The sequence below is a fragment of the Sinocyclocheilus anshuiensis genome, unplaced genomic scaffold, assembly GCF_001515605.1.
Source record: "Sinocyclocheilus anshuiensis isolate Anshui unplaced genomic scaffold, SAMN03320099.WGS_v1.1 scaffold1045, whole genome shotgun sequence".
NCBI classification, from domain to species: Eukaryota; Metazoa; Chordata; class Actinopteri; order Cypriniformes; family Cyprinidae; genus Sinocyclocheilus; species Sinocyclocheilus anshuiensis.
This window is the reverse complement of record NW_015555799.1, coordinates 88,370-102,103: the sequence shown is the minus strand read 5'-3', so window position 1 is coordinate 102,103 and position 13,734 is coordinate 88,370. Positions and strand designations below refer to the sequence as shown.

The window sequence follows — 13,734 nt, the reverse complement described above, 5'->3', positions numbered from 1 at the left end:
CTCAGAGTGAGGGTTTGAGCTTTTATTTTGAAACCGCGATGTATTCTCCTGAGTTTGCGTAGATTTATAAATGATTTACCTTACAAATCTGATGAAATGGCGCACGTTGCGTTCCCAGATGAACGTTATAATAAACCCAAACTCACAACAACATGCAGAGATGGAGTTTGAGACGCTCCACACTTGTAAATGATAACAGTTCCTGTGGAACTACTGTGAACGGAGCCGCTGTGTGACGCACGTACTTAACCTACACGCATGTAAATAATTAAAGCGTATATACTGTATTAGAACTGCATCGCATATAATTATGTAATTAAATCGTAGCGTTTGTGAATTCACAATTATGCTTAATTATGATTTTTAGATGGGTTTAATATATCCATGTAGCCTTGGCAAACAGTCTAATAATGTGTTTTATGGATTCTCGTCTGTGAAATGCGCCACTTCCAGTATTTTGCCGGTTAGTCGACGCGAGCAAAATGAAGTCGAAGATTTTAAAAAATCGAATAGTCGAATAAAATCGACGAATCGCGACTGCCCTAGTTATTACATAAATGCTCGAGGCCGAGTCCAAGTACCTCAACTCTATTAAAAACCTTTGAATTAAGTTGATTTGTCTGAGCCTACTGACAGATATGTTCTAGTTTTAATCAAACTCACTTTATTTTGGTCAATTTCACAGAAAAGAATGTAATTTTCTTCAAGTAAATATATCTTGATTCAAGAATCTTTAGACATTTATGCTAGAAAACAAGTCATGAATTAAAATGAATTTAAAAAGTAATGGAGATCTATTGGATGTTGTTTTAAAACTTTGAAGCGTTGTTAAAGGGGTCATATGATGCTGCTAAAAAGAACATTATTTTGTGTATTTGGTGTAATGAAATGTGTTTATGTGGTTTAAAGTTAAAAAAACACATTATTTTCCACATACTGTACATTATTGTTTCTCCTCTATGCCCTGCCTTTCTGAAACGCGTCGATTTTTACAAAGCTCATCGGTCTGAAAAAGCGAGGTGTGCTGTGATTGGCCAGCTATCCAGTGCGTTGTGATTGGCCGAATACCTCAAGCATGAGACGGAAATGTTACGCCCCTCACCATACTGTTGTATTCCCTCAGCGACCAGCACGGATCAGCTCTAGGCATGACGAAGCGGATATCGTCCTCTTTTGGTAGATCAAACAAAGTAGTTTCATTTATGCACCAAGAGCTTGTAACACTCCAAAGAGAAAGGAAAAATTGAAATCGCATCATATGACCCCTTTAATACGAGACATTTGCATTTAGAGACCATGTTGACACATTGCGTTCTATTTAATTTATTCCATAAAAAGTCTTAATTTTATATTCATAAAACCTGCAGGCAAAATTTGCACAGCAAAGCAAGTTTTGAACTTAGATGTGTTTTGTAAAAATGTAGTATAGAGTAAAGGTTTCAGTTCTATTGGTCAGCACAGTGAATTCATGTGAACCACTCGATCCCATTGCAAAATCTGCATGGGGAAATCTTCCACCTTTGTGCAAAATTCCAGATCACATGGATTCCTATTAAAATGACTAGATTTTGCCTGCAAAAATTTGCTGAACAACAGTAAATGTGACCTTATCACAGATCGGAATTTGTGTAGTTGTCAAGAGTCGAAAAGTATTAAATTAGTTATTATATTAAACACAGTTATTTCATTCAGAAGCACTTTAGCTGATGATTTGTCAGACCGCAGAGGAAAAAGGCACGATTAGTGAAGCATATTACTATCAGAAGAGATGTATGTCTGTAGGTGTCATTGGCATTGAATGATTTAGATCTTGGATACAGGGACCTTCTCCGTTATGTCTGAAATGAGTCGAGTGTTGATGTTAGTGGAGCAGAGCATCAGACTGGTGTTAACGTCTGTGGTATGGATAATTTTAGACCTCCGCTGGGTTTTCTTCTTTCTAGCTGGACTGCATCAGCACAACCATATCAGCCGTTGTCTCTTTCTTATGACTGGAAAGTTCAGAGACTCTTTCATATAAGCTGGCTGCCATGTTATTGGACTTCAGAGCAGCCCAGGTTCCCGTCTGTCTGGAGACACCATTGGACAGACTCAGAGACTCATGATGTCAGTCCCAGAGAAATGCTAATGCCCTTTGCCGCACACTCACAGTATCCTCCGGGCCGATGGGTTCGTGTCTGAGCTCACTCTCATTAGCCATTTCCCACATGTTGCTCCAGTACTCATTCAATAACTATCTGGAACACTTTAGAGGAACGACACGACTAGAGACATTCCCCCATACAACAGGAACCCCATGCTGATGTATTTGCTGGCCATGCCATCTAAAATATGGACTGCTGCATCCTTTGTTCACACATTCCCATTTTAAGGGGCCGGGTTTCCATTAGATGGTTTCTAGTGCCGACAGAAGTACCAGTACTTCAGTATCAAGTCGATGCTTAATTTTTAAAAACACCAACCTTTCTGCAGTATCAGGTAGATTCAGTTTCCATTGATTCCAATGTAGAATTCCTGGATTTGTGATATCACAAAGATCGACGAATGGGACGAGACCTGGTTGAGCTGCACTAGAGAAGGCAACGAGTGTAATCACTATGTCGGAGACACGCTAGTTTCCCCAAGGCAGACGAACTTAGAGTGGTTACAATCATCCGGGTTTAAATCACGCTCAAATTGATTTGATATTGATGCAATATTTACGCTGAAGCTTGCAGGCGGCTATGGTAAGGGGCATGACATTTCACGACCAGGCTTCGAGCCGTTCATGCCAGACTGGGGAAGAGAGGTGTTGTAATAATGTAAACTATGTGAAAAATAATGTGTTTTTCGAAGAACCTACTATGAGAGTCTGTTCTAGTACACCCCCAAAACAAAATTAAGACTTTGTAAAAGAGCATAATAGGACCCCTTTAAAGTTCAGGTGAAGATATTTGTGATTAATTCATGCTAACTGTTTGGCAGGAATAATCCTCACCCTATAGATTGCACTTGTGCCTTTGTTTCAAAGTGAAAATATTTGGGACGAGAGCTGTGTGGGACTGAAAGACAAAGGCAGATTCCAGTTACACTCTCTCACTGCAGATAATGCTGCTCAGCTGCAGGTTTCAGGGACGGGGCGGGGCCAGTGCCATGATGTCATCGGCTCCGACGCTCCATCCCAAAAGGGCCTCTTTGTTGGCAGAGATCAGCACGAGCGTCCTGCTTTTCCTGTGGATCGTCTCTCAGTCAATAACATCATGAAAAAGACAACACTGTCGTCAAAGTGCTTCGTTTAACTCCTGTTCATGTTTTTTTTCTGTGAGAATTATCCGTATGGATGACTAGTTCCTCACTGGACTGAGAAAACGAGAAGAACTGGAGCGGGTGGAAAAAATGGAGCCTCTTACTCTGGAAACTCGCTAGAAGAACTGTGTGAAGTCAGGATGTCAGTGTTTTTGCCAGGAAAAGCCGTCTTTGACTTCATCTTCACAGTATACATGACATAGGCTACTAACACAAACTTTGTGGATGGATTTTTTGTGTTTTCGTTTACTTTTTGAAGTGAACCATTTGGATAAAAGAGAAAACACAATATAGTTCGGGAACTGGATAATTTTTTTTCAATTGGTCGTGTTGGGAAGCAAATGAAAATGTTGGAGATTTGTTTAAAATTGGTGGGCTGTAAATCCAAAAAAGGTCTGTCTTCATCTTCCAGCTGTTACTTGGAAGGTAAGCGACTGTGGTGGCGAACGTGTGTGTGTGTGTAAGAATCTCAATTACAGAGCAGCAGAGTCCGAACACGGCCTTCAGATGAACAAACGGATGGATCTGGGGTTGATGGTCTCGTGAAAATCACAGGCCCTCGGTGCTCCTTCTGTCTGTTTGGAAAGTGGAGGAGGGGGAACGAGCGAGAGGAAAGCCAGACTTACTGGCTCGCTGTAAAAGAAAGAGAGGAAAAAACGAGGGAGGAGAGAACACTGGGAAATCTGATTCCTGATCCGTGCAGTTTTGTGTGTGTGGAGAGTTCGGATGCATCTACACTTTTACTCAGTGATCTTAGTGAATGTGTCTTTGACTTTAACTCTTAGGCAGATTTAACAAGCACAGAGTTTACTGAATGCCAGTAACACAAAACAATGTCTATTAAGAGTGAAATTTTGCTGTAATGGCATGAACGTATAAAGGAGCTGAAATGTGAAAGTGAAGAATCATCTGATTGTAGCCTGATGTTTTATCTCAGAACTCTGCTCGTCTTTCTCGTGTTTGATCATAGCGATGGATGGCCGATCTGAGTTTGACAAAAAGAATGTGCAGTTTATGGTGACTGATGTTCTTTGTGGCTGTTTGGTGACTGGCTGCTTATGACATCAACATGAAATAATGTTAATAGGGAATTGGAAAAAAAACCCTAAACATTGGTTTAAAAATTGTTGAAGACCAGTTACATAATCTAAAACATACATGCCTTGAACATTGAGTTGTGATGTGGATTTAAAAAAATGTCCAGCAGTGTTGAATGGGTGGTTAAAGAGTTAGTTTACTATTCTCTCATTTTACTCACTCTCATGTTGTTCTGTGGAAGACGAGGAGAATCTTTATCATGGTTGTCAGGCTCCAAAATGACCATAAAAGCAGCAGTCTTCCACATGCCAGGGCTTGAGGTCATTGGTGCCATTGAAGATTGTTCAAATTTTTTCCTTTTGCATTTCACAAAGATGAGGGTGAGTAAATGATGACTGAATTCATTTTTGGGTGATTAAAACACTTATTTTCCCCTCTAAGTTGATTCATGTCACTGTCAGTCAGTTTATATATGAAAAACAGATCTTCTGCCGTATCGTATTTGCCCTGTTTATGTGTCTGAGGTCATCAGTCATGATCTTTCACTGCACGTGTGTTTCCTCATGGCACAGAGTAATGAATGTGAAAACGCTCTGGGGTTGCGGAATGTGACTCATTAAAGAGATGCAAATAATGTTCAGATTTGTGTTTATGTTGGTGTTTTATGACACACATGGTTGTGGTGATGTACCTTTATTGTGAGCCTACCGTATTGATTACATCTGGAAACATCTGGGGCATGTGTTACTATCGGAGTGTATCAGTTCAGATATCACCCCCTGAATCAACAGAAGAATATTCCTTTAAGAAACTGAAGCCCTTTTACCATTCAGAGAATTTGTACATTATTCTCATGATTAAACACATTACTCCATTTTAATTATTAAATACATTCAAACAAATACTTGCAAATTGTGCTTTAACATTTTTGTAAATATTTCTTTCAAACTGGTCAGGTTGTTCTGTTACACTAATGAGAATTATATTCATATGTTAACATGCATTCACTTATTTATTGACCTTTGAATGTTCCCTCATCTGTTTGCAGAAGCTCTTCAGCGGCCGGATTTTGAGGCCACAGGTCTGTCTGAAGCGTCTCGTTGGAACTCCAAAGAGAATCTGCTGGCGGGACCCAGTGAAAATGACCCCAATCTGTTCGTAGCGCTGTATGACTTCGTTGCGAGCGGCGACAACACTCTCAGCATCACCAAAGGTGAGAAACACCATTTTTACATAGTTCATCATCTGAACTAGGGATGTAACGATTACCGGTTTGATGATAAATCATGATAAAATTCCCGACGGTTAGTATTACCATTTTATATTTTAATTATCATTAAAACCGTATTAGATTACCGTGATTTGTCCAGCACATGTTAACAATACCGTGATAATACTGATAACCGTGATTTGGTCACTATAACCGTGATAAGAAATTTTCATACCGTTACATCCCTAACCCTGAACACATTACACACTTCATCATGACTCAGGCTAGGGCAAAATTTCAGTACTTGTCACCAATACCAGTGAAATTTCACTGTAATCACTGCTAGTTTCAATACCACAGAAATATTCAACTGTAAATAATGTGCTATTGAACATACTCCTTTTAATTACGAAAGTTTAGAGTTATTATTAAATTAACGCTCATGCTGTGTTCCGGTCATTTTGATCTGGAGATGATTTTTTTTTCCCCGAATATGCAAGTTAATGACATTTGGAATTCTTTTTTTTTTTTTTTACTCCTTTAGTTTTTTCCCACATTGATACACTTGAGGTGTTTCCGGTCAAAAATGACCGGCCTACAAAAAATTATAAATCTTATAAATCTATCATTATGCTAATTGAATTGAATCCAAATACTGGATTCAATCTGTTTTTCATCTTGTTTTCTTTCAGTTATCACAGGTTTTGTATTTGTATTCGGAGCTGATTGATTGTAGGCCTCATTGATCTGAGCTACGATCAGTCAGTTCCCAAAAGAAACACAAAGCCTGTGCTAATTGAAAGAAAACAAGTTGACAAAAAGATTGAATCCAAGATTTTATGATAATATAGCATAATGAGATTACAAGCCATTTTTAAAAGGCTGGACATTTTTGATGAGGAACACCAAATTAGGTGAAGAAGCTTGTCTGCGGGTCCTAAAAAGTCTTAATTTCTTAAAGTTATAAAATATAACTTCTAGATATTGAGGCCTTTTATTAAGGCTTAATAAAAGGCCTTAAGTCTTAAAATTCAGATTCGATGGGCCTTAAATATTTTTGGTCACATTACCGCTAAAATGTCTCCAGTTTGACGGGCCCAGTGATTGTTTACAATCATTGGACAGACCAACGATTTTTATTATTATTATTATTATTTATAATGTTTTCAATAACAAAATACAGGTCGAGCTACAGCTTGCTGACCAGCCTTCTAGCTAGTTTAAAATGTTTTTTTTTTTTTTTTTTACTTGCCCGACCTGAAGAATAGCCTGATTAAACTCTAGTGACAAAAAATAACCAGTGAAGCATCAAAGCGCGAGAATAATTCTCTGATTTTATTACATTCAACGTAAACTGCAATTGATAATGGATAGTGTATTTCTGGTATCAAGGTCGCACTGTTGAGGCTCGTGCTGTCTGTCTCTTTATAAGAGACTTTAAAACAAATGAGCATAACGGCACACATAAATTCAGAAAACTCAGAAGAAACACTGTGGTAAAAAATTCTAAATGTTTAGTTTATTCATAAAATAATATAATTAAGTAACATACCATGACAGGGGAGCTTTTTTGCTGATTTTTCTCATGATTGCAAATGTTACATTGATTTTAGTTCAATAAACAAGTAGTTAAGTAGTCAAGTAATGGAAGTTAATTACATGTTAGACACAATATTTATTGTTTTCTTCTATTTCACCAACGAAAATGGTTCCAAACAAAGATCACAGCAGAAGTATTGCACATTCTCCAAGCAATACATTTTGAACGAAGCGGTTGAATGAACGACTCAATGACTCACTCATTAAGTGACTTACCGCCACCTACTGGTGGATTAGTACGATTAAAATTATGCATTTTCCCCCCAACATTTCTTATTTGTATATTCAAAAATGTATTTAAAACATTAATCTCCCTAACATTATTTATTGCAGTTGTAATTTTGCAGTGTAAATTATTTAATTTGACTGGTATCAGCCCTATAGTGTATATTGAATTTCTGGATCAGTTGTAAAAATTTAACATGAAAGATGATGCATACATTTACTAAGGTTAAAAAAAAATAGACCTTTATAAAGGTAAATAAAAAAATATGCAGATTTAAGCATGTAAAAGCTGATAGACTGATGGAAATATTGCTTCAGAATATATTGTTTACACCAACAAAAATCTCTGTGATGCGGTGCTTTTGTGGGGATATTTTGTATGGAATATTATCTGCTGATTTGAAAAGTTCACTGTATATTGTAATAATAGATAGCATTTATGACAGCAGTGATATATTGTTTTCTTTTTACATTAAACACTATACATATGTAATATGTATATTTCCATCACAGGTTTAGGTCTTAAATTTCATATTAAGGTGGTATTAAAAAGGTCTTAAATTTAACTTGTTCATAGCTGAAGACAGCCTGTAAAGGATTTTCAGCACAAACTTGTTAAAATAGTGCCTTCAGGTATCTGCAAGACACTGCACAACCTAACAATGCACAGATCAGATTTAGTTCCTTCTGGTTTCATTAACCAAGGAACTGTTTACAATAAAGTCTCGCTAAGATGGGCATTTTGGTCTAGAAATGTGTTTGAGCACTCACATGTGGTCACATACTGTTGTGTATCAACATTGTTCAGAAATATTAGTACCCGTGCTCATCTTTCACAACAACAGACTGCACATTATTGCATGTGTTTTCTTATTTTTGTTTGGGAGATGCTGCTCTTTGTTCCATTTATTAGCAACAGTATGAGGTCACATGTCTGACTGGAAATCTACATATTTGCTGCACATTCTTCATCTCTCTTCCTTTATCTTGCTCAACATGTCCGATCTTTCCATTCAGCCCATGAAAAACAGTGAGGGGAAGATCTACAGCCGTTCAGACGCCCATCACTTCATTAGATAATGAGAGAGTGTAGAGTCAGTACCTGGATATTTCCCACCGCTGTTTTATAAAGAGCTGTTATTAGGGCACAGGATATACTACAGAAGGCACAGACAGGAGGTTGATTAGTACAGATTTTGTTATTTGCATTAGTTCATTTAGCAAATGCTTTTATCTAATGCGAACCCCACAAGCAGTTCGTCTAAGAGCGATTTGCTTGTTGTGTCTGAGAGCACACGATGAAAAACTGGCCCAAGTCATGAGCCTTTATGATGAACACTTCAAGAAATTCACATAATAGTGATGTACTAGTGCTGCTCGTGATGCGATCAAAGCAGTCTTGTGCTCCAGACAGGAATGATCCCTCAAATCATGTGTGTTGTTGAGGAGAGTGCGTCTGATCACTCACTGCAGTATCAGCACATTTAAAAAAGGCAAATTCTTGCTGCATTCTGATTGAAATCAACTCTTTGAAGTGCATGTAAACAATGAGCTTGTGCTAAGCAAAATGATGGCTTTTTTATTCAGAGCCAATGGACTCTAGGGCTGCAGGATTAATTGTATTTTAATCATTATAATGATTCCTGCTTCTCTTGATTAAGCTTAAAGGTGTGCTGTATGTGATTATTTTAGTTATTGGGTCTTAAAAAATTTATAAAAGATATTGTAATATGATTTTAGATTCTAGTTCTTAATAAACTTTCCTTTTGGCATCTTCATTTTTAAGGCCTTCTATGGCTCAGTTCCAGAGATATTGGAATTTCAATATGGCTCCAGGAGTAAATCGTTAAATTGTATTTGGTTTTTGAACACTGAAAATGTGTAATATTCAACAATCTGGACATGAAGCCTCATTAAGGTCCCCATATCTCTGGGACTGAATGATATAGGGCCTTGAAAATTAAGATTCCAAAAGAAACGTTTATTAAGAACTAGAATTTAAAATCATATTGCAATATCTTTTATACATTTTGAGTTATAGGCACGCAAACTTTGGAAAAAGAATATATATGGCACTCAGACAGGTATGTTCAATGCAGTTGTTTTGACAGAGGGAAACGAGATACATTTCTAGTTTCAACATGATTTGTTCTTCAGACATTCCTCTTTAAAAGAAAAGAAGTATCGTATTTATGCAAAGTGACCCACATTTTGGTTTTGACCACTGAACGTGTACTATTTAATGATTGTGTACAATTTAATGATCCTGGAGCCATATTGAAATTCCAATATCTCTGGAACTGAACCATAGAGGGCCTTAAAAATGAAGACGCCAAAAGGAAAGTTTGTTAAGACCCAGTATCTTAAAAGGCATTAAGATATCTTTAATACTTCTTGAGATACAGTCATGCAAACTTTGGAGAAAAAACTTGAAAAGTGCTCTTTCCCCATTTTTGAATGGTCACCACTGGCATATAATGCAACGAAGATTGCTAAAGTCAACAGATTTTACTAACAGACCTACCAATCTCTCTGTAAAAATAACATCATGATGCTGCCATCTTTCTTACTCCGTAAATATTCATCTATGACACTTAATATTTTGGCTGTCATCACTATACATGTTTTTTCAGAAAAAATATTAGCAAAATCCAAAAATTGAGCTGGTATATTTGACACGGAATGACCCCTATGACGTAACCCATTTCTCATGCTGCTCTGATCAGGAGAGAAGCTGAGGGTTCTGGGATACAATCACAATGGCGAGTGGTGCGAGGCTCAGACCAAGAATGGCCAGGGCTGGGTGCCCAGCAACTACATCACGCCCGTCAACAGCCTGGAGAAGCACAGCTGGTACCACGGGCCTGTGTCCCGCAACGCCGCCGAGTACCTGCTGAGCAGTGGCATCAACGGCAGCTTCCTGGTGCGTGAGAGCGAGAGCAGCCCAGGACAGAGGTCCATCTCGCTGCGCTACGAGGGACGCGTCTACCATTACCGCATCAACACGGCCTCGGATGGCAAGGTGAGAGTCAGAATATTCCAGCAGTAGTGTGCTTCAGAACGAGTTGTGCTCACATCATCCACAGAGCGTTAAGCTTTACATGTCTGACTTTACATAAGCTTTACATGTCAGTGATCATGTGATAACAGTAATTAGAGATAATGTCTTATCATACACATCTGATTAGCAGCAGGTGAAAATACACACTCTCACTAGTCTGAAATGAACTTTGAAGTTACTGAAACATTTGAGAATGCTGCGTGATGTGTACAAATAAAACTAGTTTTCAATACCTGATTTTTAAGACACCCTTAAAAGCTCAAGCACTATTCAGATGGCAATTTTTTCTCATGTAAAAATAAATCTGCATGCATTTCTCAGTGATAATACTCATGGGTTGAGATGACTATTTGGCAGAGCACAGATATGCAGTTTTCATATGGTCAGTCACATGCTGAATGTGACGATTAATTTCCTTACCTACTACAGGACACATGAAATTAAATGGAGTGTTTTCAACAATAGCTAGTGAACTCACTTACAATATTTAGACTAGCTCATTAACTGGTTGCTAACTAGTCTTGATTTCCTCACACATTGGCTGGTGAGAAGCACCATAGCTCCCTTGATATTTCAGTAGAAATTAAATAACAGTTGCTAGCAATTATCACTTTTTCGTAGGATCAGGGCTCCAAAATAGAGTAAAAATAGAGTTTAATTTCTTGAAGAAATGGTGAATTAGATTTTTTTTTTTAAACCACTATATTAATTATTATTTGCATTAATCAAGTCACATTTGTTTCTGTAGCACTTGATATAATACAGATTCTTTCAAATCAGCTTCACAGTAATAAACAGTAAAATTACAGTATTAATGCTGCAGAACTCAACTATGAAACAAATAGAATTTCATCTGTAAAGTAGCTCTATAGAAGACAATGGAGTCATTATTTAGCTTCATTTAGATGACTCAATTTAGTTCAATAGCGTAAATTAACCTTTCATTTATATAGTATTTTGAGTTTCTAATATTAGTTAGTTAAATGGAGTGTGTTCCAATAGCATGCTGAAGAATGTCTTATCATACACATCTGATTAGCAGCAGGTGAAAATACACACTCTCACTAGTCTGAAATGAACTTTGAAGTTACTGAAACATTTGAGAATGCTGCGTGATGTGTACAAATAAAACTAGTTTTCAATACCTGATTTTTAAGACACCCTTAAAAGCTCAAGCACTATTCAGATGGCAATTTTTTCTCATGTAAAAATAAATCTGCATGCATTTCTCAGTGATAATACTCATGGGTTGAGATGACTATTTGGCAGAGCACAGATATGCAGTTTTCATATGGTCAGTCACATGCTGAATGTGACGATTAATTTCCTTACCTACTACAGGACACATGAAATTAAATGGAGTGTTTTCAACAATAGCTAGTGAACTCACTTACAATATTTAGACTAGCTCATTAACTGGTTGCTAACTAGTCTTGATTTCCTCACACATTGGCTGGTGAGAAGCACCATAGCTCCCTTGATATTTCAGTAGAAATTAAATAACAGTTGCTAGCAATTATCACTTTTTCGTAGGATCAGGGCTCCAAAATAGAGTAAAAATAGAGTTTAATTTCTTGAAGAAATGGTGAATTAGATTTTTTTTTTTAAACCACTATATTAATTATTATTTGCATTAATCAAGTCACATTTGTTTCTGTAGCACTTGATATAATACAGATTCTTTCAAATCAGCTTCACAGTAATAAACAGTAAAATTACAGTATTAATGCTGCAGAACTCAACTATGAAACAAATAGAATTTCATCTGTAAAGTAGCTCTATAGAAGACAATGGAGTCATTATTTAGCTTCATTTAGATGACTCAGTTTAGTTCAATAGCGTAAATTACCCTTTCATTTATATAGTATTTTGAGTTTCTAATATTAGTTAGTTAAATAGAGTGTGTTCCAATAGCATGCTGAAGTGCTCTCCTGACAGCACCACTCAGTAATAGAGACAGACGATGATGAGTGCAGCCCGTGGGCAGATAAATGAGTCCATGTGTCACGCATGCACTGCAGCGCTGCATTCCTGCTGAATGCTGATGACCGCTGCGCTCATTCCTCGCATACCTGACGTGCCTCGTCTGCCTCACAGGCTCCGCATGAGGCCGCGACACACTTCCCTGCTGGAATCTCCAGTGTAAGCCGTCAGGAATGAGTCTGAGACGCCATTTCAGCACAACAGTTCACATTTAACCTGAGGTGGAAGATCTGCGTTTTTAAAATGTACATCCTTGATTTAAACATTTAGAATTAGTAAGGATAGCTGTTTTTAATTATTATACAGCCAGTATCATATAACTCCATTCAGGACACTTGACAGATTAACATGACATGAAACCAAGTTTTCTTGACCCTCCTGCCACATCTGAAGCATATGGATGAAAATATTAAAAATGCAGTAATTACACCACTAAAGTATTAAAAAGGTGCATTTAAACACGCATGAATTCACTAAAGAAACCTCATTAATGCATTCACACAGAAATTAGGATTTTGAAGAGGAAACAGTGTATCACTCTCGAATGTTACATTCTTTGACACGTGATGCATCACTGCTAAATTCCTGTGCCGTTTTTAACTCTTGTAATTAGTGTTGTCAAAAGTGCCAATGTCGCTACTGAAATTTTCAAATGTGACGATACCTGCATTTCCTGCTAGCATTTTGAGCGTTGTTGTGTGGATTCTCAAACACCTGATTGGCCATTGTGTTTTTGTACTCTACAGATAGTCTGTGATTGGCTACAATGATCATCTCTTCACGCTTCAAAATCTTCACTGAGTGCTTACACAGATAGATACACTCGGGAGAACACAATTTCAGCGTGTGAACACAATGGCCAATCAGAGCTGTTTAAGAATCCGCTCAACAGAGCACAAAATGTTAGTGGGAAATGCTGTAACAACAATTCATACTCGCATGAAATGCTTGACTCAAAATCATTTTAAAGGGGTATGGAGGACTGTTTCCTGATCCTGGTAGAGTAGACTACAATGTTAGGAAACTGTTCTGTTCTGACTCACAGACTGTAAGTACGTTTTTTATATTTAAAGAATTTGCCACTGACGATTCAAACGCGAGTTTTGAGCAGTGTAGAGTAGCGCTTGTTGTTTGTCATTTCTCCGATCACAAATGCAGACATGGTTTTATGTTGATAAAGTATTTATAATAAATCTTGCATATTCCTTAAAAATGAGAATAGTCCATTTTGTTTTCATGGTGACTTTAATGCATTAGTACCTCAGTCTGTCCTGGGTTCAGCGGCTAGTAGGGCTGCATGATAAATCGCATGCGATATTTAATGCGCATCTTG

General features: G+C 37.5%; 1 protein-coding gene across 2 annotated transcripts in view; it reads left to right on the top strand.

Annotated features, from left to right (window-relative positions):
• abl1 (c-abl oncogene 1, non-receptor tyrosine kinase) overlaps nucleotides 1–13,734 on the top strand; it is a 50,610-nt gene that overhangs the window by 28,439 nt on the left and 8,437 nt on the right. The window contains exons 1-3 of one of the 2 annotated variants that reach the window (XM_016469068.1): nucleotides 3,194–3,711; nucleotides 5,372–5,536; nucleotides 10,084–10,379. In XM_016469068.1, the coding sequence (XP_016324554.1) occupies nucleotides 3,627–3,711; nucleotides 5,372–5,536; nucleotides 10,084–10,379 (546 nt within the window). In that variant the 5' untranslated portion in view covers nucleotides 3,194–3,626. Of the gene's footprint in view, nucleotides 1–3,193; nucleotides 3,712–5,371; nucleotides 5,537–10,083; nucleotides 10,380–13,734 lie in introns of those variants that run through there. The other variant, XM_016469067.1, reaches the window with a different exon arrangement.